This window comes from Mchenga conophoros, linkage group LG7 (assembly GCF_057382185.1).
Source record: "Mchenga conophoros isolate Kocher_MC1m ecotype Shallow Benthic linkage group LG7, M_conophoros_male_GT1.1, whole genome shotgun sequence".
NCBI classification, from domain to species: domain Eukaryota; kingdom Metazoa; phylum Chordata; class Actinopteri; order Cichliformes; family Cichlidae; genus Mchenga; species Mchenga conophoros.
The window spans coordinates 26,068,123-26,083,806 of NC_140532.1; the positions used below are offsets into that span (position 1 = coordinate 26,068,123).

General features: G+C 39.8%; 1 protein-coding gene across 3 annotated transcripts in view; it reads left to right on the plus strand.

The window, feature by feature from the left end:
* ntrk3a (neurotrophic tyrosine kinase, receptor, type 3a) overlaps nt 1-15,684 on the plus strand; it is a 90,621-nt gene that overhangs the window by 60,731 nt on the left and 14,206 nt on the right. For all 3 annotated transcript variants that reach the window (XM_085283123.1, XM_085283125.1, XM_085283124.1), the window contains 7 exons: nt 356-536; nt 1,908-1,922; nt 3,130-3,144; nt 3,291-3,337; nt 3,786-3,891; nt 12,669-12,857; nt 14,703-14,833. In XM_085283123.1, coding sequence (XP_085139249.1) covers nt 356-536; nt 1,908-1,922; nt 3,130-3,144; nt 3,291-3,337; nt 3,786-3,891; nt 12,669-12,857; nt 14,703-14,833 — 684 coding nt within the window. The remainder of the gene's footprint in view (nt 1-355; nt 537-1,907; nt 1,923-3,129; nt 3,145-3,290; nt 3,338-3,785; nt 3,892-12,668; nt 12,858-14,702; nt 14,834-15,684) is intronic.

A 15,684-nucleotide genomic window follows, 5' to 3' on the forward strand; every position in this document is an offset into this window, starting at 1 on the left:
GCCAAAAGGGCAATGTTTGGAACATAGGGGAAGATGAATTTCAATTAATATCAAATATCATCCATTGTTATCAGCTTATTAATATATTTTATTTAGACTTCTATCTAGCTTTATCATTACATTTCTGAGGGACTACTATTTGCTGTTTGGTTTAAGAAAAAACCTGCTTTGTTAACTACCAACAATAACTACTAGGGTTTTAGAAAAAAATATTAAACTTACTTTTAAAGTAAAGGTTTCTACAAAGTCTTAGAAGAAATGTTACAGAGCTCTGTATACTGTATCATGCACATAAGTTTTCAGGGCTGTAGCTGATCTCTTTCACATCAATCCTTGTCATTTTTTGACAATGTAGGAAATTTCCCACACTGAGTATGTGCGGCCTGACATGGATATTTACCTGGACTACATAGAGGGATGCCTAACCTTTAAAAACCCAACACACCACAATAATGGCAATTATACTCTGGAGGCCAGAAACTACCTGGGCATAGCCACCAGTACTGTGTATGGGCACTTCCTGGAAAAGCCTTTTGGTAAGTTCAATCATTTAGAGTTATACTAAAGTAAATCAAAAGCTTTGCCTTCACCCCAGCTGTGTCTTCACCACAGCACCTGCATCGCTGTCGGCACTACATCAATCTGTCACTCACCTGCTCCAGTTTCCCCTTACTTTTGAACAAGACTCAGAGAAAGGGCAGTACATTTTGAGTGGGCACTCCATCCTTTTCTGATTGAGAGCCGTGGCTTTGAATGTCGAGTTCCTAATTCTTTTTCCTGCCAGTTCAGATGAGCTGCAAACCATCTTAGTATTGGCTGGAAGTCAAACCACGGTTCTCCGTCTGGGAATCCGATAGTTTGCATTGTTTCTTCTGAATCCGAGGTTTAACTAATTGCATCCAGTCCAATACCCTGGCATAGATCTACCTAGGGAGGCTGAGGAATGGGATCCTCTTGTAGCTGGAGCACATTTTCCAGTCCCTTTCTTAAAAGGTTTAAATGTCATCCATTTCTGCCAGTCCAGAGAGAAATCTACATGTATCACTGCAGATGTGTTCCATGCCATTTCTATTTTATCAAAATCTTTCACAAACTAGAACAAGAAGAATGTTTATCCTGTAAAAGTTACGCAACCTTTTTGGGCTACAGCACCATAGGGTCCCACTCTTGCAAGTGCCCCCTGTTAAAGTGAACATGGAAGTTTCAAATGTATCAGTTGTCTGAATCAAGGAAAAATCTTTACTCTTGAACATGACCCTGAATTATTAGTCTGCATGGTGATCGAATGTTAAACAATGGCAATAATGAAACTCAAAAACTGCTTTGCCACATTAAAAGTAATATTCAAACAAACAAAACATGAAATGTTCCCTGTCTAATTTAGCCTTGTACCACAAGGAACCACTGCATTATTCTGCTGCTTTCAAGCTCAGTTTTCAGTTTTGTTTAGAACCTTTGCAGGAAAAAGTAAAAACAAAACAAAACAACAAGTTTCTGCTAAAGGGACATTTTAGTTCCCTGTGCTTAATCAGAGATTACGATCAAGCACACTGTCATGACTTAGCATTCGGTTTGACTCAGTGTCACAGTTTTCTTATAAAACAAAACATGCTCTAATCATCGCCCTGTGTTAGTACTGGATATAGTTGTGAAATAATGCTTATATTTAGCCTAAGTGTAAATTAGATGCGGAGAAATTAGAAAAGTCATACAGGATATGATAAGCTTCTTAGTAGTGTTATTTATTTCCAAATTTTTCACATTTTCAGTTTTAAGTCATTTTCAGTCATTTACACCTGCTTTCTTTGAAGTGATGCCGTAGGTTGTTTGATCAGATTCCTTTGTAGAGTATGCCTTACAGAGGATCTTTTCCAATCGTCACTTTTTCTCTTCTCTTTCTTTTATAGATGATTACGATTATGGTGAGTTTTATTATCCATCAATACATTATCAGAATCAGAATACTTTATTGATCACTAGGGGAAATTATGTAGTTTTCCATTTCATTTGTTTTCCTTTAAAAAAAAAACAAAAAAACAATACAATGAAAAGCCCAACAATCATTTGACCCCACTATGAGCAAGCACTTTAGTGATGGTGGGAAAGAAAAACTCCCTTGTAACAGGAAGAAACCTTCAGCAGAATCAGGCTTACAGAACTGGCAGCCATCTGCCGTGTGAGGGGAGGAAGACAAAGACACACTGTGGAAAAGAGTCAGGGATTATTAATAAATAATAATCATTGAATTCAGAGAGGTGCATAAACACAAAGTGAGTGAAAAAGCTGAAACACTCAAGGCATCATCAGCCTAGAGCTATTGCAGCTGAGGATTCAGGGTCAAGCCCTAACTAATTCCTTACTAACGCTAATAACATTTACAATAATAGATTACAGATTATTTGGGAATAAATTTCATTGCAGTAAATGTCTTTCTGAAAGTGGTCTAACTAAATTTAAGGATATAATTCCCTCACTGTCAACTTGAGTGTCATGTGCTAACACAATACAGAACAGCTTCCTGAACTCGACTCCCACAGAGGTAAATTATATTACTAATAGTTTTACATCTTCACTGTGTAAGACTCCATACTGTGGTTCCTCTGGGAAACACTACCAGTACTTGAATCATTGGTATAACTCTTAAACACACACCTTAGAGCAAATAACTCATATGCTGAAGATGAAGTGGTGCTTGTTTATGTAATTACAGACCCCTCTTCACACACCAAGGTTTAATATGGAGTAATGCAGGCCGTGGCAGATAGTTGCTCCTCCAATGAGCCTGGTTCTGTTTGAGGTTTCTTCCTGATAAAGGGGATGTTTTCCTTCCCAATGTCACCAAAGTGCTTGTTCATAGGGGTTCATAGGGTTTTCCTCTGTTTTCTCTGTATTATTGTAGGGTCCCTTATCTTACAATAAAAAGCCCCATGAGGAAATTACTGTTGTGATTTAGCAGTATACAAATAAAACTGAATTGATTTGAATTGTTGCATGTATTATTTTTTGTTGTTTTGTCTAACATTATGAAAAAAAACATTCAACAAACGAAACTGTTCAGCAGCAGAAATCATATCAAGCAAAACTGCAAGAATTTGTTAATAATGTGTGATTTCTTTCTTTTTCTTAAAGGACCCACAGAAAAAGGTGAGTGGAATAAGATGCCACCGCCTAAAACGAGTCAGTTATGTTGCCCCAAACACTAACCAGCTACACCCAACAACTAAGAGATGCACCTGTACTTTACCTCTGCCTGGGAAAACAAACTAACATTTTTTGTGTTTTTCTTACAGTAATTCCAACTGCAGAGACTCACATACCGGAGGAAGATACTTTTGGGGTAAGAGAAACTGTCTGCTGCCTACAGTGCAGTTTTTAGACCCCTTCCCAGGCATCTCAACTGCCATTCACATCTTGCATCAGGTGATTTCAGTGGGTCAAATAATAGGGTGAGCTAAGGTCTCCCAATCGTTTCACCCGAAACCTCTGCTGATAATGACCCACAGCTTTTTTCACACCTTGGCATGTGGTGAGGCCCATGATTGATAGTGAGCTGACGACCCTCATATCTAGGGATTAAATACTTGGGATTCTTCACCATTTGGTTTTAGAACTTAAAAATCTTACTAGTTCAAAGATTACTGCCTGCTGAAGACAGTATTTTGTGATGTTTGTGGGTCTAAAGATACTGAGTCCTCGCTCCTGAAAATACTTTAGAAGTCAGGTACTTTCAATTCAATGCCGTGAAACTGTGTGACTGTGACGTTTAGACTTCATGTGATTTACAGGTATCCATAGCAGTGGGCCTGGCAGGGTTTGCCCTAAGTTTAATGCTGGTGGTTCTCTTTCTTCTCATCAACAAGTATGGTGGACGATCCAAGTTTGGCATGAAAGGTAAGAGCGAATGTATTTTTAGTCTTTCTACTCTGTCTTTGATCTGGAATAAAAATCACATGTGTGACTTGTATGAAGGTGGGCAGCAGAAAGAGGAGCTCACAGTGCTGATTGTAGTCGTTCTAAATCTGCACTATAGAAATAAAATTGAACTGAATCCTTGGAAGGAAATATTAAAAGTGTGAAATCTGCTTTGCTCGTTTTTTCATTGTGTGCACACACTCATATGAGTATATAGTGTGGTGGGCTGCAGAAAATTGCAGATAATATTTGTGACATACTATGCAAACATGGTACTATGCTATGCAAGCAATACAAGTGCAGTCAAGACCAAATGGAGGAACAATGGAAGAACACATAGGAGATAACAAAGTGCCAAAAAAACAGTTTGACTGTTTGGCCAGTCTGGGCGTTTTTTCACCTTTGACCTCTACAGCATCTTTCTTTTCCCCCTTTGTCACTTGATGCATGCTGGGATGAAATCATTTTTTTGGTTGGATAAGACTTTTATTTTATATTATTTACTGACTAGTAAGGAACAACCAGCACAGCATTCTGTTGAGATCTATATGAACTGATTATGATAACATATTGCAAGACTAAGCAATACATTGTGTTGTATGTTATTTGATTAGCTATACTGCTGATGGCAAAGATATTGGGATTTTTAGCTTGCTAAATGTCACAAGTGTGTACAAAAGCAGTACAATTCCTTGGAAATATTGGGAAACAGATGTTTCCATGCATAATTTATTCTCCCTATTGTTATTCTGAGAAGCAATTAGAAACATGCTCGGTATTATTGTAGGGTCTATACCTAACAATGTAAAGTACCTTCAAGCAACTGTTGCTCTGATTTGGCGCTATGTAAATAAAACTGAATTGAATTGAAATCAAAATGTTACATTGAAAATAAATGGGGAGACACTAGTGGTGAAAACTTGACTATAAAAAAAATCAACAAAGAGAAGCATGCTACTGGCATGCAGTATGGGTGGAACGGGTACACTGAGTAGCATGTGGCCTTTGCCGTGCAGTAGTACACACTCCTAGCTGAGTGTCTGCAGCAGAACAGAGGTTTAAAGCTACTGCATGTCAACTCACACACTGCCATCATGAGGTGGTATCTAGAGGTGGGTGTTTGCACACATCAAATCTAGAAATAGTGAAAGTAAACTGTCCACAGAATGCTCATGTTTACCAGCCTGACTCATATCAGTGGATTCGAAAGGGATTAGAGTGGGAAAAGGTCCAGGCATGATGAGTCAAGCTTGGATTTTTCTCAGCTTCACATTGTCACTCTGTTTGGTTGGAGAGTTTATGTGCTTCAGTTCAAACCAAATTTTCTTTTTAGTGTCTTGATGAGAATTAAAGTTACTAGACAATTTTTATTTCTTCTGTGCACCAACACAATCCATAAATCGAACAATTGAGATGTGATTGAAGTGCAGCTTTTACATTTTTAATTTAAAGGGTTTCACAAAGGTGTAAAAGAAAGAGGCAACAAAAGCCCAATTAGATGAATGTTTTCTATCCTGAAACTGCTGTCAGGCAGCTTTTTCTGAAGAGAAACTGACAAAAAAAATGGTGTTTCACCTTGCAGAAGGCACAATCACTTTGTGACTTGTGTGTAGGTTCATTCTTAATAAAACTAAAGGCTGTTAAATATTGGAGTTGCAAAGATACCCTGTGCTCTCTGAGGTAAAATGAGTTGAACTACTTAAGGTGATGATGTTCTTACACAAATGAGAAACCCCATAGTTGCAGTTATTATGATAATTATTAGCTTTGACAGTATGCACACAGGTCAGAGCTCAGTGATGGGTGACCATTAACTGTGATACTTATTGGGACAATTTCTCATCAACAGAGAAATACTGAGTGTATCACTTCATCTTCACATTGCTGTACTGCAGTGTAGTTAGATTACAGTTGTTTCGTAGTCTCCACAGAGAGATTGAAAATTTCAAGAATATTGTGCTTCTCCAACATTCCTTAATTGTGTCTCAAACTTTTGGGCACATATTTTGGCAATGAAAGGAAGTTTGGAAATGGGCCTGTAGGTTTTCTTCAGTGGTGTGTCAATGTTTGTTTTTCAGTGGTGGTTGGATAAACCCATTTAAAGCATCTGGCGACACAACCTGAACGCAAAGAGCAATATATCAGAGTGACTACAGAGGACTGAGGTTTCATTTTGGTCAATATTTCAGATATATCTTCTAAGTCATTTTAAGACCTCATAGGGGTCTTCAAAAGACCCCTATGAGTAGAACATTGAGGGAACAGTTTACCCAGCCTGGGATAGGATTACCAGGGCTCCCAACCATGGAGCCAGGCCCGGGGAGGGCAAACGTCTGGCGGCCAGGCCTTAGTCCATTGGGCCCAGCCAGGTACAACCTGAAAAAGTGACATGAGCTCATCCTCCTGTAGGCCCACCACCCACAGCAGAAGCCGTAGGGTTTGGGTGCAATGTGTGTCGGGAGGCAGCCAGGAGCAGGGGCCCTGGCAGACTGATAACCGACTACCAAAACTAATGGGACATGGAATGTTACCTCCCAGGTGGAGAAGGAGTCTGAGTTAGTGCCTGAGGTTGAGAAGTACTGGCTAGATATAGTGGGGCTCACCTCAACACATGGCTTGGGCTCTCAAACCAGTCTCTTGGAGAGGGGCTGGACTCTGTCTCAGTCTGGAGTTGCCCATGGAGAGAGGTGGTGAGCCGGGGTGGGTATCCTAGTATCAACCCAGTTTCCTGCCTGTACATTTGGGTTTCTCCCAGTAGATGAGCAGGTTTGTTTCCTGCACCTTCAGGTTGGGGAACGGGTCCTGACTATTGTCTGCGCTTATGCGTTTTATGGCAAACTCCCCTAAAACTGTGGATGGATTCAGAGATCCAAGGAGTGCTGGCTTGACTAAAGTGGCACTTTGCTAGTATATTTAAACACAGTGAAAGCAGCACACACTTCCATATCATCACAAAGATATTTCTAGCAAAAAGTTCTCCAAATTTTCTCCACCAGTAATGTGTCAAGAGTACTTGGTATGTGCAATAGAGAAGCTGTCAAGGCTAAAAAACAAACAAACCATCAAATAAAAGACATTATAATCACTAATAAAAATGTCCAGGCCAAGTGACAGAATCATAGTTGGTTGGCTGGGCCAGCTATGTGTTTACCGAGTCACATGTTGAATAAAATGAAAAGATTCTAGAAGATTATGAAAGTCAGAAGCTATGGAGCACAAGCTGTAATCAACATGAAAATTTAAACTCCCCAACAGAATGATTCTTTCCAACTTAATGGAGGACAATAAGAAATCACCAAAATACACTAAGAAACTCACAGCTGATCCTGATGGTCTACAGATTAAAATGACATAGAAAGGATGAATCCAACCAATCGTCATCATCTGTATCTCAAAGGATTTAAAAGAAGAATTATTCAACATTTGACAAAAAAAATATTGCTAAAAATTACAGCCAGCGAATGGCAAACATCATTAATAATTTTGTAACTAATTGTTACAAAGCATAATTAATTGTATCTAATTGATATAGATTATGAAAAGAGATTGTTAGGAGAGTAAATTCAATTCAATTTTATTTATATAGCGCCAAATCACAACAAAAGTCGCCTCAAGGCGCTTCATAGATACAGAGAAAAACCCAACAATCATATGACCCCCTATGAGCAAGCACTTTGGCGACAGTGGGAAGGAAAAACTCCCTTTTAACAGGAAGAAACCTCCAGCAGAACCAGGCTCATGGAATGAGCCTGGTTGAATGAGATGATAAATGAGATGATATGATGAGATGAATGAGATGATAAATGAGATGCCAATTTTACTTTACATTAAAATACATCAGTGACCTATGTCTGGCCCTCAGTGTGATCAGTGTGGCCTGAGTGAAGCCCTAGAGAAACTGCGTTTTAATGGCCATGAACACACAGAAACCCAATATGAACCATCTGGCTGTTCACGTGCATGCACGCTCACATTTTGAAGACATTTAGCTTACAGTGAGATGAAGTGTACTGATATTGTGTCACTGTTCACTTCCATTGCTCCAAATGCATGGTTTGTAAAAGAATAAAAAAGGGATGATTCCATTAGGGCTTCATAAATCCTGCTCCTCAGAGACTCTTTGGGGAGAAACTCTCTGGTTTCTTCTAAGAACATTGGCATCTTTATGTCACTGTACTCTCCTTTTGGTTCCAATAGGATTGTTGTGTTCTTAGGAGAATAAAAAATGTCTGTAATTGAATGTGTTATGGTCCTTGGTCAGTCCAGTCCATTCTTTAGTATGACCCTTTTTTAGTTGTTTTATTCTACTGTAAACCTTGAATGATACCATGCTCTCCCCCCATTGAGCTACGGTCTGTCTTTCTACATCTGTCTGTCTGATGCATATAGTCATATAGGTCTTCTGGGAGTGAAATTCAATCGAGGCTGTACTACATGCAGAAAATCTATATGAAAATTAATTATGAAAAACTATTAGGCGTACTGTATATTTATTTAGTTCGGTGCATTTGTAATTCACGGTTTAGATAATAAAATGTAGATTTAGGTTTAACATGTTGGTGGACAATTCTTAACTTACAAAATATCTGAATTGTAACTTTATTGTATTGAGAGGGTTCTTTTTCATTGTGTCTGAGGGATTAAATTTTAGCCGCCCCCCCTTTAACAAGCTGCACATGTTAAAACTATATTCATCTGTGGATTAATCACATATTCTTTTTTTTATTCAGTTCATTTCTTCAAAGAATGTCATGTTTGCAGTTTGTCAACACTGCTGTAACATTCAAGGCACAAAGCAGCAACCAGCATCACAATGAGTTTGTTGCTGTGACAACTGAGTGTTTTCTCTGAGTTTCCCACCCAAGCCAGTGAAAAGGCTCTGAGTGTTTTAGCCATCTTTATATAGTCCGTCTGTGGCTGTACACTCACTTTTTCGTGAGCGTACAGCCTTTTTTGGCAACTATGACTAAATTATCTAATAAAGGATAAACAGTTTCGAACTCAAATGTTCTTAAAGGTCAGGAAGTGAACTCACAGCCAAACCATAATCATCCATCCATTCGCTTCCGCTTATCCTTTTCAAGGTCGCGGGGGACGCTGGAGCCTATCCCAGCTGTCATAGGGCGAAAGGCGGGGTACAACCTGGACAGGTCGCCAGTCTGTCACAGGGCTAACACACAGGGACAGGGACAACCATTCACACTCAGATTCATTCGCACATTCACACCTAGTGGCAATTTGGTTTATCCAATTAACCTATCCCCACAAGCTGCATGTCTTTGGAGGGAGGTGGGAGGAAGCCGGAGTACCCGGAGGGAACCCACGCAAACACGGGGAGAACATGCAAACTCCACACAGAAAGACCCCGGCCTGATGTTGGAATTGAACTCAGGACCTTCTTGCTGTGCGGCAACAGTGCTAACCACCGTGCCACCGTGCTGCCTTATTAATACACCTTAATCATAAAAAACAAAAAATGATACAGCAGTCTAGCTGCGTCATTTGTTATATTGTAATTGTTTACACTGATATCTGCGATAGATATCCAAATATTTGAGTGAAGATGAGGTTGAAATTATTTGAAGTCAGTAGTAGGGGTGCAACGATACACAAAATTCACGGTTCGGTTCGGTTCGGTTCGATACTTTGGTGTCATGGTTCGATATTTTTTCGATACAAAAAAAATGTTCATGCCTTTTTAATTTGTCATTTATTAAAATTATAAATATATATTTTAACTCAAAAGTACAGTTTTTAAATTTAACCCTAACCCTTGTGCGTGTTTTTTATTTTGACAGCGAATGCGCACCTGCGGACCACTTATGTGCAGCCCTGGTTATTTAGCTCGTCATATTGCAGCCACAGAAATTCTTTTGTCCATGAAACCATAAAGCTGCACTTTCTTTTTGCCTTATAGTCTGATTTGTCATAACTTCTCCTGCTGCTTTTACACACACTCACATAAGCTCAGCGATTCTCTGCGCAATCAACCTCTCACATGTTTAAGCTGCGGGAGATTTCACTTGTCATGTTTGCATAGTAAGCTAACAATTAATAAGACGATGTCAGAGGAATTGGTGCACAAATTATCATCACTCACAGATCAGTGCTGTCGCTCTCTATACACAGTTCGCACGATTGCAAAGTGAAAGCAAAAAAACAAGCGCAAATTCAAACGCGATTTCAATATGTCACATATTGACAGTGGCTCACCGATGCCAATGACATAATTACCCAGCTACATTTCTGAAAGAATGCAAAAGCATTGACATATATTTTTCCTTCCTACAATAGCCCGACGGGTAGGGAAGAGATAGATTTTGGTAGCCCGACTGAAAAAAATACCGCGGTAAAGTGAGCCGTCATTTGTGAGCCGCGGTCAAGCCAGCCGCCTCTTAGCCGCCGCATAAATTTCCTTGCGCTTTTACACCAGTCTTTACGGTAGCGCCTTTTCGCTTTATGTGCCGATTGAAAGCCTATACCCGCGCACGTACTATATGAGCAATATATATATGGACATCAACTACTCAGGATGACTTTTAATGAATTTTTGAAATAAACATAATTATAGTGTATTGACTGTATTGCACTGAATATGAGTTTACTGTGATTTCTGAGTAATATTACAGTAAATCTGGGTAAAACCTGGCCCAGAGGTAAAGTAGGTGTCCGAGAAGAGGATTGTGTTGAAAGCTTGGCATCAACTTTTAAGAATGATTTTTAATGAATTTTTGAATATGCAACCAGACTGTCACGATGGCTGTATTGGGCTGTTCCATTGTAATTTGTGTGTGTGCGCGAGTCTAGGCTTTCAATCAGGATATAAAGCGAAAAGGCGCTACCGTAAAGACTGGTGTAAAAGCGCAAGGAAATTTATGCGGCGGATAGGAGGCGGCTGGCTTGACCGCGGCTCACAAATGACGGCTCACTTTACCACGGTAAAAAAAATCGCTAGCCCCAGGACGTCGGGCTAGCGATATTGCAAGCCCTGTATCTGATTGAGGAATCATGCATCTTTGGAAAAGAGAGTTTATTACAGAGAAATGTCTCTTTCCAAAATAAAAGCTATACTATCCGCTTCTTCTGGGCTTTATTCTCAGCAGCATAAGGAGAATCATGTGCTAACAGCTGTCTAAATGACTCGGCTAAAGTTAGTAGCATGCTTGTTGTTTTTGTCTTTGCACTAGGATGATGTCGGTGTAAATGTGCAGTCATATTCGTTGTGTTCCCACTAGTGCTTTCAGGTTAATCTCATTGAAATGACCTTAACGCCACAACACGGCAAATCTCCGTTAACGAGCTACCGCCGATCGCCCCGTGCATGGGGCTGGACGGCCAACACGTTAACGAGCTAACTGCACTAACACACTAGTTCCCACCCATGTAATTGAGCATTGCATGGAACATCCAACATACTGTTTTACTTTAGTCCATGACTCGCTTACCTTCAGGGTCATACATCACATGAAAACCAAAATAATTCCAAACGCCAGATCTGAATGAGGGTGGGGGAGGTCCATGTTGCAAGGAGAGCTTAACTTCTGTCTTGCTAGCTTGCCCTGCGCTCTTCCTTCTGACTATGCTGTCTGTGTTGAGCGCTCAGTGGATCTGCGCTCGACAGTGCAGCCTAGGCGGAGTAGTCGAACGCAGATTCACTGAGCGCTCAACACAGACAGCATCGTCAGAAGGAAAGTTGATAAAATAAATTACAAATGTTGTATTGTTCATACATATGCGTACCGAACCGAAAGCACTGTATCGAACGGTTCAATATCGATACGAATATCGTTGCACCCCTAGTCAGTAGGTAGTGATTTCAAATCAGTTGATCTCGAATCTGCAGTGCATGTTACTATGGAGATTGTACTTCGATAAATAATCAACCACCTTCATAGTACAGAAAACCCAGAGTTAACCCTGACATTACAGAGATAAGGTGAAATCCTGCTTCGTAGTACAGTCCTCTGGGCAGCACAGATACATAAAAACTCTGGACTGACCTACTGAGTAAACAGTTGACAACTTAGTAGGATTGCTAATAAGGCAGATAAGACAAAGCTGTAGTACTGACAAAATTATTCACTCACCCATCTGAATCATGGAATTCAGAAGTTCCAATAACTTCCACTGCCACAGGTGTATAAAACCAAGCACCTTGGCATCCAGACTGCTTTTGCAAACATTTGTGAAAGAATGGGTCGCTCTCAGGAGCTCAGTAATTTCCATGATACTGTGATAGGATGCCACCTGTGCAAGTCCAACTATGAAATGTCCTCACTACTAAATATCCCACAGTCTACTGTCAACAGAGAGAATTAAAGCACTTTAAACAACTACTGTCACTAAGACAACAATATAATTCATGTTTGCCTTGTTTTTATATTTGTCATGTTTGTGACATAAAGTATATCTTGAACTGGCTTTGAAGTACAAGCTGTTTGGATTCTAGTTTGTTGATTGATTGTTACGACTGATTGTTAAGGTTAGCTATATCGTCCTAAAACACAGCCTATTCATTATGTCCTCTGTAGCGCATAAAAACCGTTGAACTGAAAGATACTTTTTTCCTCGGTTCTCAGGAGGATAAGTCAGTGAAGAAACTCTGCTTTTACCCTTGCATCACATCCCTTTGTTTCAGAGACTCTTCTTATAATAACAGGAAATATTTGAGGAAGTGTCCTAGACTTAGAAACAGTTAGTGACTGACAGTATAGAGATATTCATCCAATCTAAACACTCCATCTGTGTCTTTGTAGGTCCGGTGGCAGTGATAAGTGGTGAGGAAGACTCTGCCAGTCCCCTTCATCATGTTAACCATGGGATCATTAGCCCCTGTACACTGGATGCTGGACCAGCTGCAGTGGTGATTGGAATGACTAGAATTCCTGTTATAGAGAACCCACAGTACTTCAGACATGGCCACAACTGCAACAAACCTACCACCTGTAAGTGAAAACATGTATTCAGTTTTCAGTTCGATTCACTTCAGTTTTACCTATATAGCACCAATTCACAACAACACTCTTGGAGTATTTTATATTGTAAGGTAAAGACAGAGGAAACCCAACAATCAGACGACCCCTATGAGTAAGCACTTGGGGATAGAAAAAGTCCCTTTTAACAGGAAGAACTGGTTGCAGAACAAGGCTCAGGGAAGTGAGTCCATCTGGCGCGACCATTTGGGGACGAGGGGAGGACAAAGACATGCTGTGAAATAGAACCAGAGATTAATAATAACTAATGTCTTGATGCATGCTCAATCAACCAGGTAAGTAAATGCCAGAAGCTTGATTCTGTTCATCTGGACGAAACGTTTTCAGTGAGAGAAGTGCGCTTTGACAGTCATCCAAGTGACTTCTTCAGTCTCAGCTGACTGCAGTTTCCCCCAACCTTATAAACAGTACATTTGCACAATAACTGAAACCAGCCCACTGAATGAACAATGGGCTGTGAGGTCAGGTCTTTGATCATTAATATCCAAATTGTCATGACCATTGATCAACAACCATTGATCAGACCACTGATCATTGATCGGAGACCATTGATTAGTCGCCATGAGTACCACTCACAGAGAGTTGGGGAATGGCTGCAATCACAGCAGCCACTGTGTACTCATTGTTAACAGTTCGATTACTGTGCTCTTAAAAAAATATCAATATGGACTTAAAATAGAGGTGGATTTAGTCTGATATATTTGTCTCTGAATAGCTTCCCCTTGAAAATGAGGGAACTGTTCAGATGCAGGTATTCAGATTCTCTCTCACACACACACATACACACACAAATTTTGAGAGGAGAATATTTAAATGAATCTTACAATGATTCACTAAGGCAAACTGTGCTTTGCACTTGATATGGTTCTGGTGGAGCAGAGCTTCACACATTTCTGAGCATTAGAGGCAGGGACAAGAAACGCCACAAAAGGCCTTATACCCCTGACATTAAATGGTCAAATGCCAATAAACTGGTTCACTGTTAAATAAAATCTTGATGCTGATGTTTTTGAATAATTCCACAAAGTGTTATTCAGTCATGAAACTCATTGATTGTGTATGTAACAATGTTATCTTTATTATCATTTTATTCCGATGATTATTATGATATGCACTTACTCTGCTGCCATCACCTTCCTCAGCTGTGGTAGCAGCTGTGTGTAAGAAACTCAATGATGATGAGTCCCATGGTATATTACAGTGGCATTAATTGTGACCCAGTGGTGGAACAGTTTTCAGTGTGTGTGTGTGTGTGTGTGTGTCTTAGATAACTTCCTCCTTAATGACAGTAACTGTACTAATTACCAAGCAGCCATATAATCACATAAATTTATATTAAAATAATTCCTTGCATAAATATACGCTATTTGAGATATAATATTAAGGTGTAATCGAAGCCCATTTTAGTCTCTGAAAATGTGTCATTCACTGCTACAGGCAGGAAAAATATCTGTTGTAAATAAAATCCACTTGTGCTAAATCCCAAAACAGTGTGTTCAAATGAAAAAAATCTTCTTTTTTTTAATCCACAAAACACATGTAAAAAAAACAAACCCAAAACTATTTTAGATCATCCACAGAGAACAGTTTCAGTAATCTTCTGTTTGATTAGTTTAAAGTAGATCTATTGATAAGTTTTGCAGTTTTATTCAACTTCATGATGTAAATTGTAGCCAACAGGTGGCAATCAAACATAAGCAGCGGGAATGAATACTTGGGAGGTTTCATTTGAGTGGCTGTTTTGTAGTAATAATAATGGCTGAAAACTCATTTCCTCCTTATCTCTGTCTTTTTCAGATGTTCAGCATATTAAGCGACGGGACATAATTCTGAAAAGAGAGCTTGGTGAGGGAGCCTTCGGTAAGGTGTTCCTGGCCGAGTGTTACAACCTGAGTCCCACTAAGGACAAGATGCTGGTGGCTGTAAAGGTAAGCTACATAGATATAACTAGTGTGTGTGTGTGTGTGTGTGTGTGTATGTGTGTGTGTGTGTGCGCTCAGAGCATTATAGAAACAGACTACTGTCTAAAGAGGCTTTAGCTCAGGTGGTAGAGCGGGTCATCTACTGATCGGAAGGTTGGTGGTTCGATCCCTGCCTTCCCCAGTCTGCATGCCAAATATCCTTGGGCAAGACACTAACCCCAAATTGCTCTCTGATGCATCCATCGGAGTATGAGTGTGTGTGTGTGAATGTTACCGTATTTCCCGGACTACAAAGCGCACCTGAATATTAGCCGCACAAGCTAAAATCAGGGGAAAATCCTGTTTTGTACATACATTAGCCGCACGTGACTAAAAGCCGCAGGTGTTTCAATTTTGACTTATCATATGTAAGAGAATATGCACAAAGGGAATTGTCAGGAAAAAGATGGCTGTTTGGAGACATCACTTTTATTAATATTTTGAAAAACAAGTTATGGGTACATATTTGCATAACTTTTTAGGTATATGTACAAGTAGTGGTAATTACAAGTACGAAACATGTACTGTGCTTCATAAATGAGTAACAAATGTAGTACATAACAATAACCTACAGCACACCAGAAAAATAGATCCGGACTACCTTTTAGGCTCAGGTGCAGTGACACGGCTTTAACAAGAAGAAAAGTCAGTCATTCACCACCATCTTCCTGCGCACTAAAACCACCAAAGTCCTCTCCTCCAGTGTCGGATACGAACAAGCTCAGGATGGCTACGTCATCCACTCTCCGCTTCTTTCCTTCGTTGTCACTTTCAAAACCAAACAAATCCTCGTTGTCAGTGTCGGAGTCGAACACCCT